This window comes from Terrapene carolina, unplaced genomic scaffold (assembly GCF_002925995.2).
Source record: "Terrapene carolina triunguis isolate 2854851 unplaced genomic scaffold, T_m_triunguis-2.0 Scaffold171, whole genome shotgun sequence".
Lineage (NCBI taxonomy): Eukaryota > Metazoa > Chordata > Testudines > Emydidae > Terrapene > Terrapene triunguis.
The window spans coordinates 1525061-1544662 of NW_020664522.1; the positions used below are offsets into that span (position 1 = coordinate 1525061).

Consider the following 19602-nt stretch of genomic DNA (forward strand, 5'->3'; position numbering starts at 1 on the left):
AATTTGCTGCCTTCTGGAGGGGATAGTTCCAGCAGTAATGAGACCAGAAAGCAGCCATAGCAAGTAGGGAGTTCCCAGCAAGTCTCCAGATGTTCCCCTATTTTCTGTTCCCCTACAGAAGTGCAACACTCATAAGTTTGGGTTCACGGTCATTGAAATTCAAATTACCTCAAAGCAAAACACACCTAAACCTCTAAATTTCACCTAGTTTCATGAGCTGGCCCAGGTGAATTTGAAACTAGAACTAGGCTCACTTAAGAGGATTGCTAAGCTTTAAGTCAATGTAGTTTTAATTTGGGAATTATTGCGAGATGAGAAATTTCACCTGCTTTTTTGGCTTCACACTGTACAGGTGTAGTCTATGCTTGGTTTACATTTATTTGGCAGTTAGAATCTGGCTTTGGTAGGAGGAGATAAAGTCAGTCTCTAGCTAGGTCATTTGTGTCTGATTTCTAATTTATTAATCCATTTTGGGCACGAAATGGATAAGTGAAATGGACAGACTGAGCTTTCCCTGCAGTACAATCACAGACTTATCTAGTGTATCTCACATAGCACTTTGCCTTTCTTTACCCACTGCTATTCGATATATCCCTGAAGCTTACCCAACATTCTTGAGTGCAATGATGTTCTTTTCAACTGTGACAACGACAGGTCCCAACTCCATGATGATTCTTGTAATTTTTTTGTTCACCCCGCGGCGGAACTGGATGTTGAAGTCCGGGCTAACATCATTGCATACGGTGGTGAAGATGTAGTTGCAGGACCCAGAGAAGTCATACAAATAATTATCAAAGGTGGAGAAATGCCCTGCACCCCAGGTAGAACATGAGCCCTTGTCTAAGAAATGAAAGAGAAAATGTATTTAGGTTATCTTGTGCCATGTTTGATGAGACTGACATGCATTCCAAACACTACCAGTCGTGTTCTAATAGCAGGAAAAGCTGATGAGCTTAGAATTTACATAAACTCTCAGAGAAACTGAATTTATATTCAGTTTAGGATCTATTCTTTTTCCAGAGTATCTATATGCCTTTAATTCTTCTCCTTTATTTTTTGTCCGTGAATGACATTTGCATTAAAGCATCTGATTTTTTTCTCTCCTTAAATTTTAACTCAATACAGTGCTGGTGAAAGATGCTCTGAAACACATTTGGGCTGTCTATTTATACACAGGGCAAATACAGCATGGACAACACCACTGCAATCTTCCTTCTCACTGCCCCAGAAAATGTGTCTTAATCCCAGGGGTTAAAGGAAGGAAGTTTGGGGAGTTGTGCAGTTCTCTTTCTCTTTCCTTTGCTATAAGTAGAGGGGAGCTTTCCATCTCTCCATAACTTGGGAAAGCATTGCTCCCCTACAGTCCCCTCTCCTCCTTGGCTGGCATTTCCTACTTTAGTTACTGCTCAACTCTAATTCTGAGGGACTATATCTAAATACTGGAGAGGGTAGCTCAGGGTTCATGTCCACATGCCCATTCAGTCTCTGGAATTTGTTGAGATGGCGATCAGGGGACCCGATTAGTGACAGTGAGGTGTAGAGTTAGGTGACATTTTTTGGTACACATTTTTTTGGGTGAAAAATGCAGATTTGGCAACACAGGACCATTTCACAAATTCATGTTGTTTTGGAAAAATTGTTTTGGCTGGAAAAAACGTGAAAACATCAAACCATTTCATTACATTTTCAAAAGAAAACATTTAAATCTTTTAAATTGATTCTTGTTTCAAAAGTTCCTTCAATTTTATTTTAAAAACTGAACATTGAAAAATTATCAAAATCTAAATGTTTCATGAAACATGTTAAATGAAACATTAAGATCTTGTTTGGTATCAAATGACTTTTTTCTCAACTTTTTGATTTGCTGAAAATTTTAAAAAAAATTATTTTTGGTTTGACCTGAAACAAAACTTTTTCTGATATTTTTGGAATTGCCAGTGAAATGAAAAATCTGTTATTTGCACAGCTTTAGTTGTGTGTAATGTAATCACTTGTCCTTGATAGAACCAGCCCAAATCTTAAAGGCATGAGATATTTTGGGGTAAAAATTGGAGGTGTAGATGCAATTGGTATATCACATAATAATAATGAGCTGGCAGAGACATGGTTAGCCTTCAGCCAGACATGCCATGTGGGAGTGGGGGGTGCGTGGGTAAATAATATAGTGAACTGAACTGTGCCGTGGTTTTCCTGAAACCCCTATGTTTTAATCAAAATAGTTATTGATTCATTAAATACAATATTCCAATAACCATTTTGATAATGGTCTTGATAAACTTTTGAGTAACCATTTCAGTTAAAAAAATGGAGAAAAATTGCACAGAATAATGGGTTCATTTTGAAACAGGGTGTATAAAAATTATGATTTAAAAAAATATACAGAAAAGTTTTATTTAAATTGGTTTTTAAAGGATTTACATGTTTCTAGTGTTTTACTTTTGTCCCATTTTAATGTTTTAAATTGCTAAAAAGGATGTTTAGTACTTGGTTCTTTTGTTTCCTAATTGTTAAAATTTCATATTTTACCAAGAATGTTCACATTTTAAATCTTCATGTATGATGTAAAGACTATATCAAGGCCTCATAAATATCCTGACATTGAGAGCAGGCTATCAGGGTTTGTGGTTTGAAGTAAATGGGACTTGTGCTCCTAAATCACTTAGATGCCTTCCTAAATCCCACTCTTAGTTGCCTAAATTCAGGTTTATGAGCCTAACTTGAGTTTTGTATTTTTGAAAATGTTGGCTTGTGTGAATAAAAAAGTTTACAATAACAAAGTATTGAAAGTCTAAATAATTTTTCACAGTTACTGTGATAAAATTTCATTTTGAAGTGGCAAAGATTGTATGCCACTAAAAGAATTTTTAAATAAAAAATATACTTTTAGCTCCTGATGCTGCTAACATTTAGCGGTACATACTTAAGCACATGAGTAGTCCCACTGAAGTCAATGATTCATGTGAGTTAACCTGCTAAAGTGTTAACAGGATCAGGACCTTAATTTTCAATAGTTTGGTTTTTTTTTTTTGCTTGTAGCTGTTTTGTAAAATTCAAGTAAGAGACCTTATCAGTAGTGGTATTTTTTTTTAAAAAAGCATTTATTATAAATTTTAATCTAAAGTTGCAATAACACAAATTTTAAAATTAGTTTTACAAAGCCTAAACCTCATTTAAATTGATTATTTTTGAAAATATTATTTAAATCACCCCACCCAATTTCAAACTTGCAAAATGGAAACAACTTCAAAACATTGGCATTTTCCATGACATTTTTCACTTTATTTTTCAATCTGTTCTAAAGGATACAATCGTCACCCTAACTCCTTCTCAAGGACGGTCCTTACAAAATACTTCACCACTTTTATCCAGCAAGTGTAAAAGAAACTGTTACCTGAACGCAGCATAGCATCATCTTCTCCACTTCTGGACTCTTCACTGTCATCATCTGGAAAATAGGAGTTGGTTAAATATTACCACTAATCTTTCCAGCCAAACCTTGCATATTTTAACATTAATACAATACTCCTCTTTGCACTTGCTAGCGAGCCTAGCTTGTTTGGATCTTGCCTATTTTCCATTCACCAAATAGGTATTAGTGGGACATATGGAGATAGTGCCATAAATGGTATTTTCTATAAACACAGGAATGCTGTGATAACTAGGAGTAAGGTGTTTCAGTTGAAATTCCAATGTAGATAAATAATAAACAGGAATGCCAAAGCATATAATCAGTGCACTGAGTGCAATTTTTGCTGAATGACTTTAGCTGACTTTGTTTCATTTTGTGTATAAGCAAGAGCAAGGTTTTGATAATTATTATAAGCAAATCATGAGCAGAGATGGGGATGCAGAGGAGAATTTTTCTCCTTGATCTCTGCTGCACAGGGAATTTTGCTCCCTTCAGGGTTCTCTTCCTATAGCTTTTACCCACTTGTGACTCAAAAAGAACAGGAGTACTTGTTGTCTACAAGCCATCAGGAACAGGATCTCCAACCACAAGTACTCCTGTTCTTTTTGCGGATACAGACTAACACGGCTGCTACTCTGAAACCATTATGACTGATGAAATACTCACTTAATTCGAGCCAGTCATTGCCTCTGCTGCCTGAAGGAAAGTAAATAGTTACAGTTAAGAATCATCTTAGTATAACAAAGCTAACATTTATATAGTGCCTCTCACCCTAAAACTCTTTACAAACTAGATTCAGGAATCTCATCATCCGTCAGTGAAATGCAGACAATTATGGGGTGAATGCAACAGCTTGTTAACTGCACATAGTTTAAGATAGAAAGTGAAGAAAATAAAATACTGTATTTTTTCCATGAAGAATTTTAAATAGGCAGAATATGTGAGATAATTTATTCAGAATACTAGAACTGACATGCTAAGCCATATTTATTTAATTTTTGTAAAGGTATCAAAGGCTTTTTTTTTTTAACTATAAGTGCTTAGGAGTACGGATGGATGAAATTTTCACACAACTTTTTTCAGAAAAATGTAGTCAGCAGCATCAAAATGTTTTGTGAATTCATGTCAGTTTTAGTTAATTATTTGTCAAAAAAAATTCTAAAAAAAATTCAAAAAAGTCTAAACATTTTGTTTTGACATTTTTGAAGAAAACCTTTTTGATTTTTCAGTTCAAAATGACTTTGTACAAAATTTCCTATAATTTTATTTAAAAAAACCAGTCAAAACATTTAAAAATGCTTGAAATCAAAACAAAACATTTCAACCCAAAATTACTTTTTAAAACGTTTTGAGTCACCAAATATTTTTTAAAATTTCATGTTTAGTTCGACCTGAAACAATTTTTTTAAATTGTCAGCAAACTGAAAAATCCATTATTTGTGCAGAGTTTTAAGGCAAGTTAAACAGTTACATATTAAATAAGAACCATAAGTCCACAAGAAGGGCTTGTGATTTGATTTAAATCCATCACATTATTCACTCTTTCCAACTCTGTAGTAAAACACGATACCAGAAAATGTAGTATTATGGGTGACACCCAAATTGTGGTATTCCTAATATTGCTTCAGGAAGCTGCCTTATGGCCATGGCAATTTACCAAGCCCAACAGTCACTTTATGAGTGTGTTGCTGTGGTAACCATGGCTTAGTGAAGCGGCAGCAGGACTGCAGCAGTTAAGGCTGGTTCTGACAGCAGGGCTGAGGGAGTCTCCCTCCCCACCAGGGCCGGCTCCAGGCACCAGCTTGGCAAGCAGGTGCTTGGGGCGGCCACTCCGGAGAGGGGCGGCAGGTCCAACTATTCGGCGGCAATTCGGCGGACGGTCCCTCACTCCCGCTCGGAGCGAAGGACCTTCCGCCGAATTGCTGCTGCAGATCGCGATGGCGGCTTTTTTTTTTTTTTTTTTGGCTGCTAGGGGCGGCCAAAACCCTGGAGCCGGCCCTGCTCCCCACATTGACACAGTACGGCAGGAGGGAACTCCCTGCATGGCCGAAGGGCCTAAGACACCGTGGCAGAAGATGTGGGGGATGCTGGAGTTGTCCTGGCCTGGCAGAGCAGAGACCCCATCCTGGACTGCAAAGAGGAGAATGAGTACCTGGCTGTGGGGAAGGCCACCATGCTACTGAACGGTTCGTTTCTGGGGATGGTTCCCCCACTCCTGGCTGGTAGGGTTACCAGCTCTCCAGGATTGTCCTGGAGTCTCCAGGAATTAAAGATTAATCTTTAATTAAAGATTATGTCATGATGAAACTTCCAGGAATACATCCAATCAAAATTGGCAACCGTACTGGCTGGTGAGTGAGGGAGTGGGGCCATGACACTGGATCCCTACAGGCACAAATTGGTCCTGGTGGGGCAGAGCTGAGACCCCTGGCCAGGTCTGCAAGGAGGAGGACAAATATTGGTATTTGTGAGATTTTGTGATATATGTGCTTCACCTGCCACAAAAGTCACCGGCTGCCACTGCAATCAAGCCCAGTTTGAGGCATCACTGCTAACCACAAGAACCCCATTCAGTTGCCACCTAATACTGTAGGTACTTAAACTCACTCTGTGCCTACATTTTTACTGTAAAAGCTCCCTAATGCACTTAGCATGTGCACTGCTGCCTCACTCTATGCGTATGTATACATAAGGACAAAAAACCCACAGCAGGCCTGAGTCATTTGACTTGGGCTCATGGGGCCCAGGCTCTGGTGCTGAAAAATTGCTCTGTAGACATTTGGGCTTGGGTTGGAGGCCGAACTCTGGGACCCTGCGAGTTACTATTTCTTTGTAGGCAAACCCTGCAGTCCGAATTCATAAAGTGTTTTACATAAGCTCCTCGATGCAGGGACTTTCTTATTATGTGTTTTGTTCAGTGCCTTGTACAATCAGTCCCTGTTCCTGATTGGAGCTGATTGGGCACAACCTCATCTTAAATGTGTAATAACAGGCAAAGTATTTACCTCTTTTCAGAAGCTCCTTCTGCCTGTAGAGAAATTGATGGGATATATAACTCCCTTCAAGCCCTGTGAAAGCAAAAGGTATAGATAAATCATCATCACAAGACAAAACAGAAATGCAGCATCAGTTTTTAAAAGCTCCTTCCTGTCCTTTGATTTACTGTGCTCATCACTGTCGTACGGATAACAATTACTGTGCTTGTGTCAATGCATGCACAGCTTGTAATGAACTGCTTCTCTTCAACTGGTAGGAAGGTACTTTAAGTGGCGAGAGCAAAGAGCATCCCACAGAAGCCACATATTACTCTGTTGTGCCTTTTGCATGTTACACCCATACATAGTACGAAGAAACAACCCAAAAGTTTGCTAATCATATATAACATACAAGGCCTAGCTATATGTATACACGGCTGTTCTGCGGAGTTCTGGTGGCTTCTGAAACACAAAAGACACTGATGGCCACTAGAGGGCTCATTAACTGTTTAAACAGCTATTACCCAATTCCTATACACTGCACCCTCAGTGCTTGACTGAGTGTGATGAAACAGTTGGCACTGTGAGTAGTGAGCTGAGAGGATGGCTGAGGTGCTCTCTCCTGTTTGTATGTGGGCTGATGTTGAGACCTATCTGTGTTTAAAATAGCTTTGACTCTCAGGCTTCAGCCTTTGTCTCCCTTAAACAGAATTTGATTTAAATAGATAGCCAGCTAATGAAAAGAGGTATTCCCACTAGTGCTTATTGGAGAGAAGGGCTTGAATACTTGTGTTTCGTGGAAGAGCAAAGATGGTAGTAGGGACAGATGACAGTGAAAAATTCTTTGCTATGGCACCTTTTATGAGCAGGAACAAGTTAAATATTGAATGACTCAACTTTCTGCATAGTCTCATGGCCACATATGATATAGTGTTTTCTGGCATTTTTAGAGAAGCTAGGTGTGTAGAAGGGATCCCAATACTTCAGTCAAATTAAGCCCAGTTGAATCTTATTTTTGAAGAGCCTTGTTGCACATAGAGGAGTTACTGCAACATCTGCAGCAGCCAGGTTTGGTAGTTCCCCAGGTGTTGGTGTGTGATGTTGAGACAGGAGAGGAAAGAAAGAAAGCTAACAAGATGATTCTCTTCTTACATTTTGTAAAGCCATAGAAAATCCGGAGAGAACCATGGCAGCCAAACTGGATTACAAGTAAATGTATTTTAAATGCACAAACTCCTCATTTGAAGAGATTTGAGGCAAGATAATCTTCTGGTTAAGGCGATGAGCTGCAACTAAGGAGATCATGGTTCAATTCCTGTGGCTGTGGCAAATTACCTAATCTCCCTGTCTCAGTTTCCCACTGGGATAGTACTTATCACGCATGCTGTTGTGAGGATAAATTCAGTTATGTTTGTGAGAGCTAAGATACTGCAGTGATGAGAGCTATCTATGGGAAGTGCCCTAAACAGATGGGAAATTACTGAAGTGGTGGAAATCTATCTACCAACAGTGCTTTCTTCACAACCTATGACAACATCAGAGGTGTGCTGTCTTACAGAGGAAACAACTACAGAGTTCAAAGTAAATGAAATTTCATAACCTTAGGGCTTGTGTGTATGAACACATAGTTTGCAGCAACCTGCAGTGTAAATCTACCCTACAATAGCCTGCTGTGCACTAAGTGTCTGTGAGGACCTTGCTGTCATGCACTAAATGTTCCTTAGTGCACTTTAATCTACTCCTTGTTCTAAGTGGGGTAGATCAAAGTACACAAAGGAACTTTTAGTGCACGGCAGCAGGGTTCACGTGGATGCTTAGTGCGTGAGAAGGTTAGTGTGGGGTAGATTTATACTAGCTTGCTGCTAACTAAGTATTCATATAGCCAAACCCTTAGAGTCAGTAACGGTAATAATGTAACACTTTTTTGTTGTCTTCAAGTGATGAGAGAAAAACTTTGTGGAACTACTTCAGTAGTCACTCGACCACCAGCTGCCAGTCACCTCACCAGGCAATCAGCACTTTTAGTTCCACAATGGTCTGAGATAGCTAATATCAGAGCATGACAGACTATACCTGTATACCCTCAGATCCTGGGCTTGGCCAAGGCTGGTCTCAGCTTCTGGCATAATTTAGAACAGAGTAGACCACTGGTTGCTCTTAATTTTGCCAGCTTGAAATAATCCCTATGAGTTGTTATGCATGACAGGTATTTACAGAGGACAACGTGCTCCAGTTATGCCCTCTTCTGCCCCTGGTATGTTCTCAGTGCGTCCGTTACAATGAGGAGCAAAAAGAGAGGAACACATAATTAGGTAAGATGGCTGTATGGCAAGTGAGGTTTCATTGTTCAGATCCAGGGTGGTGGCTGAACTTTCCAAGTCTTTTGTATGGAGTCATCTGTTTGTTCATGAATCCACCGAAGGTGGGTGAAAAGTTCCACAGTTGCTACACCTAAATCCCAGGCTTTGGAACCTGAGTCACTCCTACCCCTATTCACAGACGTCGATGCCTTTTGTAGATATTTGATGAGCAGGACTTGAGAGAGAGCCTTAAAGCATCACTTGAAAGGCAGACTCATCTAGTGAGCCTGATGTAAAACATGAGGTCTACGCTTCTGATCCCCAAAAGTGCTAATCTTTTAGCTCAGAATAGATAGTGTGCTGATTTCTAATGCTGTCACAGTTCAAGCATGCCAAACAGCTTCAAAATGCTAAGTCTATGCTACTCTTACTTTGTTTCAGGGTGTGGAATAACTAAATGGAATAAATAGTATTGAGTAAAGGGACATGCAAATGTAACAGAGATAATTAAGTACATTACATTTGCACAAACTTTTTTGCTCCAAACATTTCTGCTCTACAAAATATGGATTCATATACTGACAGCCTGTAGCTCAGCCTTGATCCTGTCAGACTTGAACTACGCAAATGATTATAATACAGTAATTTTGCTCACCAGGCATATTCACCCTTCCTTGTCTAGCTCTAAAAAGATTTAGTGAGAACATCCTGGTAATTTTATTAACCAAAATGCACCTCATGTGCAGTCCTATGTAAGAGCTCAGTGGGAATTTTCCACTGAAATGGTTTTCTGACAGAAAATGCACTTTCTGAAAAATGGAAATCTTCCATGTGAAAAATTTGATGTTGCGAGAAATTTGCTATTTTCTGTTGGGAAAATTGAAATGAAAAATTTGGGGTTTTGAGCTGACTCAGAACTTTCTGTGTTGAACTTCTTCAAAATGATATTGAACTGTATTTCCCTATCAATGCATTGTTTTATGGGAGTTGTAGTTTGGGCCCTTATTTTCTCCTGTGGGCTGGGCTTCCTGGAGGACGAAATCTTCCCATAATGCAATGTGGATTTTCCTCTGACTAAGCTGCTTGGTGCTCTGTGAGAGTCACATGACTCTGGGTGAACTATGGGAGATGTAGTCCAGCCAGGGGATCATGGAGGCATTGGATTCCCAAACTACAGTTCCCATGAGGCAATGCACCACTATGTGAAAATGCAGTTTAATATTGAACTGACTTGAAACACAACATTTCTATTTTGGGAATGTCAGAATGTTTCATTTTAATTAAAATGTTGAAATGATTTCCAAATCACAATTTTTCAGAATTTCTGGACTATGAAAATTTTTGCAATTTCAACTTTTTGTCACAATTTGGGGTGAAAACCAATGTTGGAATTTCCCATGAGATGGAAATTTCAAATTTTGCTCAGCATTAGTTGTGTCATTTTAAAACCACTTACGTTCCTACAAAATATCATTGTTTCAAAGGAATTTTGCCATGTTCCACTGCAGCATGGAACTTCAGCAAAACATAGCAGAGAAGGGATTAATACACCAGGTAATATATTATCTACACACCTCCTGTAACATTTGCATTAATGGGAGCTTATCCTCACATTAAGAGTAAAAATACTCCTAAATTTGTAATCAAGCTTAGAACTTATTTTTTTAAATTTGTTTTTACTGGCACTTTTTTAAGATGGTAGATATACACATAGATGTTATAAATGATACAGTATTTATTTTGGTACAGCATTGTTAAAACTGAATAAAGCATGTTTTGGAGAAGTATATATAAAATAACACACATTTACAAGTGTGTATGTATGTTGTGAAATTACTTATGGGTAGGTAGACAAGCAGAAGTTGTAGCAAATTGTATGCTGTAGCTAGCTGTGTGGTGGGTTGGGGTACGCTCTGTACTGATACTTTGTAACTCTGGGAGAAGCAGATAGGAGGGTTAAAATAAATAACCAAAAAATATAAGATGAATTTGCATAATGATAATTAAAGATAATGCCAACACTCAATCTGTAGCTGCAATAGTAATAATCTAATCTAACTACAATATGTTCACCATTATTTCTAGTCAGTCTGAAGTTATTAAATTACTTTTATCTCTTTCTCAACTAGGTGCCAGCATAGCATGATTACCTCTATGGGAGTACCTAGCTATGCATAAGTACTGTATAAATATACAATATCTCTTTAGGATCCAAGGCTGGCTAAGTCTACTGTGACAGTCAAACTAAGTAAGCCACAATTAAATATCAGTAAAGTAGGAGCCCTTATATCAGGATATAGTTAAAACTAACCATCTTAATCCAGTTTGCATTATCAGTCATGTTTGCTGTATTAAGCTAATGTACACTTATTTGAGTTGGCTCCAGAACAAGTAAGCAAGTCTCAAGATTTCCGAGAGCTTTTTTACCATATACACACTGCAACAATGAATATTTAAATTTAAAATTAGAGATGGGCATAAGATGCAAAATTTGGATATAGATTTGAAACTCCCAGAGTTCAGGGGAGGGAGATTGGATCTAGGGAGTTTGGTTTAGTCCATTATACAGATAAGGGCTAGTCATGCAGTTTGGATCCAGATTATAAAACTCTGAAAACTCCAAACCAAAGATCGGGGCGTTCAGATCACAGGTTTAGGTGCAGATTCATGTCCACTTAAAATTATTATGTTTTAAAGGCTTGTTTGAAATAACTAATTCAGCATTTACTTTTATGATCCCAAATGAACAATGTGAATATTATGTCTAAAATGTATAATTGTAATGTTAAATCCTTCATCCAAAACATGTCTGCTTGTCAGGGAATGATTCTGGGAATAGCTAATCATTGTATTGGTAGTGCAGCACACATTCTATCTATTTATCAGGTACTTATATGGCTCACATCATGGTAGTAGCTGAGTGCCTCACAAACTTTAATGTATTTATCATAGAATCATAGAATATCAGGGTTGGAAGGGACCTCAGGAGGTCATCTAGTCAAAGCAGGACCTAATCCCCAACTAAATCATCCCAGCCAGGGCTTTGTCAAGCCTCACCTTAAAAACCTCTGAAGAAGGAGATTCCACCACCTCCCTAGGTAACCCATTCCAGTGCTTCACCGCCCTCCTAGTGAAAAAGTTTTTCCTAATATCCAACCTAAACCTCCCCCACTGCAACTTGAGACCATTACAACACACCTCTGAGGTAGGACAGTGTTACTATCCCCATTTTACAGATGGAGAGCTGAGGATATATCTACACAAACATTTAGTTTGTGGCACGCTGGGGTGTGAATCTACCCCACACTAGCTTGCCACAGACCTACTGTCACTGAGCGCGGCAGGCTAGTGTGGGGTATGTTCACACCCAGCTTGCTGCGAACTAAATGTTTATGTAGACAAGCCCTGAGGCCCAAATATATGTCTGTACTACAATGGGGGTGTGTGATTGCAGCACCCAAACTAGCTCACTCAAAATGTCAGTGAAGCCATGGCAGCATGGACAGTAGCGTGGGCTAGCTGCCTAAGTATGTACCCATGCTCTGTGGTGGGCTTGTACCTGGGTGGCTAGCTCATGCCATTGTCTGTGCTGCCATGGCATTGCTGCTATTTTTAGCAAGCTAGCTTGATCAGAGCTAGCTCTGGTATGCCTATACATGCTACAATGGCACCTCCCAATTGCAGGGTAGACATACCCAGGGAGGCTAAGTGACTTGCCCAAGGTCACACAGGAAATCTGTGGAGGAGCAGGGTTCAACAGTAAATTCTCAATTTACTGTGAATGTGTGGGTTAACATTTAAACATAACATGTGATTACAGGCAAAATATGCAAAAATGACACTCAACATCTTACTCAACATTTCTGTTCCCTGTGTGTCTGAGTCTAGCCGTGTGCTTCACAGGCAAAATAAGATTTACTCCTCTTAGCACTGCAGAGCCATTGGAGCTATGGAAGAACAACCTAGGCTCTATTTTGCTTCATACTTCCTTAGTGGACTTACCACTTAATGTCTCTTTTTAAAAATGTGCATTTAGTATTCATGAAAGGTGCTACATTTGATAGGCCTGGAGCCATAGACATAGAATCATAGAGTTGCAGGCCAGAATGGGCCACTAGCTCATCTAGTCAGAACTCCTGTATATCATAGACCACCAAACAGCATCCAGCCTCCCCAATGCCAAGCCCAACAACCACAATTAGACCAAAGTATTACAGCCCAAAGGAAACTAAACAATTGTATGCCATGGACAGAGAACAGGAAGGACTGAGGTGCATCAAAGCCTGAGGCCCCTACAGTGGCAGGGAATTGATTAAATGAGATATACCCAGATGATCCTAGCAAGTGACTTAAGTCCTGTAGTTTTCTATATTAGACATACGACTGCACTGTCCCATCAGTGTGCCTCAAACTTTGACCAGGAGGGTTTATCTTTAGAGGTAAGAAAGTTCAGCCTCCATATTTATTCATTCCTTGGTCCTTCTGCAGTGACTATCAACAAGGATATCAACTGTAGGACTTGACCACTAGGAACTACATTGAAACTACCACCTAAGCTAACCAAATAGCAATGATAGTAGCGTTTGGCTACTATCTATCTGGGCTCATCTTAAAACAATGACAGTGATAAGGGCTCTGTACCATCCCTAAGCTATCACTTAGGTTCTGATTACAGAATCTTTATTACTGGTGGTTAGGTGAGAAAAACCACGGTTTGATTTTTTCACATTCTAGGTTGATTATGCAGGGATGTCAATTAGATAAATAATCTTTTGACTTCAAAATTGGACGCATTTGATCTGCATGTCAGTGACACTGAGCAAATATGGAACCCCACTATGTAATTTTGTAGACACCTTTACTTTTATTAAAACTGCACTTGAAGCCTCTTTGATGATGTCTTATTACAGAACTCAAATCTAATACTTGATACCATGTTGATAAGTAACTTGGAATATGGCACCTGAATTAGTTTTAGGATTCAGGGGCCATATTCTGATCTTGGTTACAATGGTGTTAATGAAGTCAATAGAGATATTGTGGAATTTATACCTGTATAATTGAGATTAAAAAATGGCCCGTGGAGTTTACATAAGGCTTTAATTGTTCATATTTTTCTTTCTCCAGTTACAGTACAAATCTCTGATTTAAGAATAATATGTACTGTTACTGGATTAGTATTATATGGGCCATTAAGTGTGGTAAACACAATACAGAAGAAATAAATATAGCTTTGTTCAAACTAAACTAAATAAATTATGCATTTTAACAGCTTGGACCATGTGCTTGAAACATTTTTGGCAGCCTTCAGAGCAATTGTAATAGCTGATAATTATGGAGCAGACATAGAACAAATAGAAGAAAAGGAAACCACAGTCTAAAACAACACACAAATTAATCACAAAGTAAAGACAGCCCTCAAATAATCCAGTGCAAGCACTTGCGGGAAAAAGAGGCACATTACAGATTCAACATATTTGCTTCTCAACCTAAAAACAAATAAATAAATAATCTATGACATCCAAAAAGGTTGGGCCAGAAAGGGGTGGGAGGCCAAATCCCTTAATGAAACATAAATCGATTAGTTTTATATAAAGAGCTAGAAAAACACATTGAGAGATTTCATTTGAACATTTTATAGATTTGAACGATTTCCCACATTTCAAGCATGGAAGTCCTCTTTTAAAGAATGGGGTTAATCAAGAAAAATTATGCCCTTTCTCTGACACATATTTAAGACCTTGTGCACCGTTCTTAACAGGCGCAATTCTACAGAGGGTACATATGTAGGTCTCCCACTAGCATCAATGTGAGCGCTGCATGTGGAGCTACTGCAGGGTGGAGACCCTTTGTGTTTGCAAACACAATATACAATTTACCATGAGGGATGTGACATAATTCACTTACTATGTACCATGCAGTGAATGATCCACCAAGAGTCTCAGTAACCAGAAATTCCAAATAGAGAGAGTAGGGAGGGAAAAAATAATTTAAAATTGTTCTACTGGGTCGTATTTTCAGTCATGTGTTTGTGAAATATGCAGTTGCATATTTTAAACTTCTGATGGGAAAAACATAAATGGAAATGATTGTAATTCCACTGAGGATGGGGGAAAAGGTCTGCATCCCATGTACTGTTAGTATAATAATGGAATAATTCTAACATCACACACTGCAATTTCCCCTTGTTTCACTATATACCTATTTCTCTTTGAATAACACTTAGTCAAACATCCATCCAAAGAAATATCATGTCTAGCTAGAGATCTCAGACTTACCTGTGCAGTGTAGAAAACTGCAGGAAATTATTAGTAGTAGTGCCAAAAGCATGGTGTTTGCCTTGAGTGAAGAGTTTCTTTTTTCAGGGCTCTCCGCCCCTACCTGCTCAAAAGGGGCAGTGCTGCTGCTGCCACCTTCAAAGCTTGCCTTTTCAAGCTTGGATGCTTTATATATAGAATGGCAAAGCCCTCCCTCATTCCCATGGTCTTCAGAAATTGCAACAGCTGGCAAAGTGGAGTAACCGCCAAACAGGATCTTCCACCTTATCAGGCTCAACACACCTAAATGCAGACTTATAAAAGAAGGAGGGGAAAAAAAAAGAAAACAAAAAACTCCTCCAGTTCATTATCATTTTTCCAAGGGCAGTTTAATGGATGTTTTGCAACAGTTCAAACACATTTAACTCTATTTACTGTACAAATTTGGTATCACGTCCAAAAGAAATTCAGATCGGTAGTGCGTAAATTGTGATAGGATCTGATAAGGAGAAGAGTAACTTTGGGACCAATACCCCAAGTGGGAATAAGAGGTGGGGTGAACTGGAATGGGGAGGGGGGAGTAGGGAGAGAGATGCTAAAGTATGAGTGAACAGTACAGATCTCAAATCTTCAGATTAGCTCTTCTTTTTCTCTCATAACTCACTGTCTTATTAATCTTTTCCTTGATTGACTTTTCAAGCAAGATGGCGAGAAACTTTTCTTCCGCAGAAGTGATAGTATTTGTTTCCTCTTGAGGGATGGGGAAATTTCATCTCAGCTCCGGATATCCTACTTTCATTTGAGCTGACATGTTAGTTTCCATACTGGGCTATTCCATTATAACATTGTTTAGTACCCGCTAGAAGTAATCCCTTCAGCCAGAGTTGAGGCATGTTAAGTGGATCAAGGTGGTAGCTTGTAGCATTGCTGCTACCTTTGTACCAATGCTGTGTAGAGAGGATGTCAGTCCCCATGGTGACTGGTGTGGCATCTTTATCTGAGACAAAAAGGCGTGGAATTAAGCTACAGATGTTCTTCCAATAGTATAACAATAAGATATATAAAAAAGATGCCTTTCCCTGAGAAAATACCATGTTTACGGGTCACTTCTGCATAGGCATTCTCCTTGGCACCTATTTTTTACATATGGACCACCCTCTTTGTAGAGACCTTCACATGCCTGGGTTTCTGTCACTCTGCCCTTCCTAGTTTTTCCTCCTAACTAAATGAGTACACCTTCAGTGGCTCCTCATATTGTTCCCAACCCCATCTCTGTTGCCGAGCAGACTGGTGGGCACAAGCAGTGCAGGCATTATTTTTAGTGGAATATTGTTGCTCAGATTGTCTCCACATCTCCCCTCCATTCCCTACATTCGTGCACCACTCACGTTCAGTGATATTTTGTTAACATTTAAAAAAGAGACAGTAGGTATCCTGGCCTTGAAATCTGTTGAAGCTGTTTTTCATGTTGCTGTTCATTCACAAATGCACACACCTTCTGGCATCTTCAGTGAAGGCTCTTGTCTTTTGGCTGAGCACAGGGTTAGACTCCCTGATAAAGTGTGGAGTATGTGTAAGTCTACTTGAGGTGCATCCACACTGATATGCTTACTATGGGTTGTTCAGGAGCACAGATAATCTACATTTTGTGCTTTTAGCATAATATCAGAAGTTCTGATTCTCTTTCCTCTGAAGCATGGGACATAGGTGCCAGGATAATCAGGGTATATCTCTCTAAATTAAGTATCTGCCATTACAGGGTCATTGGGCATTGGTGCACCTCAGTGCCTCCTGTTCTCTGCCTGTGTCATACAATAGTTTAGTCTCCTGAGGGTCATAATACCTTGATCTAATTCTGGTTCTTGGGCTTTGTGTTGAGGTGGCTGGATATATAGGAGGTCAGACTGATCTGATAGGGCCTTCTGGCCTTAAACTCTGTGACAAAGTCGTGCATTCCTAAACCTTGGAGACACTGTTCCCTATCCTTCACTAGCAGGTACCTATGGTTACTAATTTTCAGTGTATCTGGACCCAAGCAAATCTGGGCAGATTTATAGTATTGATCAAAACCAAGTGTTTTCTGGTGATTTGTTTTTTTTACGTTTATTTTTTCATAAATAAGAAAGATATCAACTAAAATAAAAGTCAATAGGAAGAAAATTTAAAAATACCTCAGTAAGAAAATAAATATTTAAATGAGGGGGTGAAAGTCCTGAAGCCTGATCTTACAGAGATACTGACTAGAAGTGGTTGGAAATTGTTTTAGCAAAAAATTTAACCTTTTCATTGAAAAACTGATTTGTTTATTTCAGCAACTAAAAAGCAAAACATTTCTAGCCAAAAAATCTAAAATTTTTAGCTAAAAATTTTCTGGGTGTGAGTTTCCAACAAAAAAATCAAAAACTTTCTGTGGAAATTTCCTTTAAGTCAAAAATCTAATTTTCCATAGAAATTTTTTTTGATAGAAAGTTGTTGATCAGCCACTAATACCGATGACTAGCAACTCACATGGCTTCAGTTAGAGTTGTGAGTACTCAGCACATTTAAAAAGCTGACCCATGATTCTTTAGTGACAAGTTTTGAATGATTTTCCTTTGTGGGTGTCTTTAAATTCTGACTACCATTGACTATTCTTAATGTTAGACATTGTATGTCAACATAATAAATATTAAACTGCATATAAGATCTCTCTTTTCTGAGCTATCTAGCTTTTTCATAAATCTTCCTTTAAATATTCCAGAATTTTTTGAACTTTTATTCCAGTATGTTTATCTTTTAATCCTTCCTGTAGTCCTAAAAGCTTGTAATTTAATCAGTCCATTTTTTTGAAGATATAAATGAAAGAATATAAATTTAGGCCATGATTTTCAAAAAGTGATTCATAATGTTGAGTGTTTCTATTTTTGGGTCCTAAACTTGAGATACATTAAAGGGACCTGATTTCAAAAAGTGAGTGCTCAGTACTCTCTGAAAAAGTTGGGTCTTTTTAAGGGGTGTCAAGTTGAACACCCAAAATCACAAGTCACTCTTAAAAATATTGACCATAGTGGTAAAATATTAAGTCCTCAGGACAACTTGAACTACAAAAAAAAAGGTCAATTAAGCCAATACTACATTAAATCTATTATCATATCTATTACAATGCTTCATGCTAGCATATAATACACTAAATATTATAAAGACTTAGCTCCTAAATTCTTATTAATGCAACAAAATCTAGAAAGTTCATTTTCTTTTCTTTTAGGATTTAATCACGCAATCATAATCAGGAATAATAGCATTCTCTATTAACTTATCTACTGAATCATTGATATTTTCCAAATATGAGTCTTCCTTCTCCTTGACTGAGTTCATGACAACAACCTAGCATCATTGTTGTCAAATAGGTATTTCTTCTTTGAGTGATTGCACATCAATCAGATGTGTGCCATCAATCAGAGACTTTTTCCTCAGTGTTACCTATTGGGACGGCACATGTGCCCTCTGTTGCCTCATGCTGCTGCACCATGGTATGAAGGATGGAGTCGTCCATAATGGTAAGTTCCTTCTGACCACCCACAACAGTTGTTGGAGCATATGTTCTTGCTAGTGCAAGATTTTCCTTCTATTTGTATATAGTTTGCACCCATTTTAGTAGTTTTTAGTGTTGGTTAGTTATACATTTTCTTTTTAAGAGTTTTCAGACACTTTAGTTCCCATTCCTGGGTACTGACATTGGTGCTGGGGAATGCCTCAGTCACCAGAGTTTCAACTGTACCACTTGTGCAAGAAGCCAATGCCAGTGAGTGACCCACACCACCTGAAGTGTCTTGGGGAGACTCATGTCAGGGATCAGTGTCAAATTTGCAGAAACTTTAAGTCTAGAACCCAGAAAGACAGGCAAGGAGGGGTCTGGTTGACTCTGCTATGCTAGGAGGTGATAAGGCTGTTGGATTTCTGCATCGCTATTTCTATCCACTTCAAAGCCTCTCACCTTCCTGGAGTTCACAATACTCTGGCAGACTGGTGAAGCAGATCATTCATGAGTCACTATGAGTGAGGCTTAGGTTTCTGCTGATGGTGGCAGCACTGCACCCAACTTTGGAGCCTCTCTGCTTGGAGTGGGCACCGAGTGAATCTGTGTCCATTACAAGTGCTCCTCCTGCTTTGACTGAGCCTTCAGGCCAATCCCCCTCACTGGTATTGAGGAAGAGGCACCAGAAAGTATCTAAAGACTCAGCATCTGAGAGGTTGAGATCCTCAGCACTGAAGCCCAGTAAGCACAAGGGCAGTGGGGTGCATTTGAAGCAGAGGACCTCTTTGAGGCAGTCATCAGTCCAAGGGGGTCCATTGACTCCAGCACCAGCCACGGTCCCATTGAGACTGGCCCCTGAAGTGGCGTCTACTTCAACAGTACAGCCCTTCATGTCTCAACAGCAAGGATTATTCTGGAACTGTCTACGAAGGCTTTCACAGTGGCATGGGAACTGCTAAATCTCTTGGTGCCAGGAGTCTTTGCACCCTGTACCAGCACCTATTTTGCTTGTGCCAACCCATACTCTGGTTCTCGGGGCACCTCCAGCCTCTTAAGTACCTCTCCAAGTGGTGACATCTAGAGGAAAGTAGGTCGTGATCTCACTGGTACCACCCTCGGATAGCAATGATGGGAATAGTCCCCCCCA

The 19602-nt window shown here is 39.1% G+C and overlaps 1 protein-coding gene across 1 annotated transcript in view; it reads right to left on the reverse strand.

Moving 5' to 3' along the window:
* MUC6 (mucin 6, oligomeric mucus/gel-forming) overlaps positions 1-19347 on the reverse strand; it is a 53467-nt gene extending 34120 nt beyond the window's left edge. Inside the window, exons 1-4 of the mRNA XM_029912045.1 lie at positions 19119-19347; positions 15798-15938; positions 3392-3445; positions 606-840 (exon numbers count right to left, since the gene is read on the reverse strand). Of these exons, the coding sequence (XP_029767905.1) occupies positions 606-840; positions 3392-3445; positions 15798-15938; positions 19119-19347 (659 nt within the window). The remainder of the gene's footprint in view (positions 1-605; positions 841-3391; positions 3446-15797; positions 15939-19118) is intronic.
* Between the last annotated feature and the right edge of the window lie 255 nt (positions 19348-19602).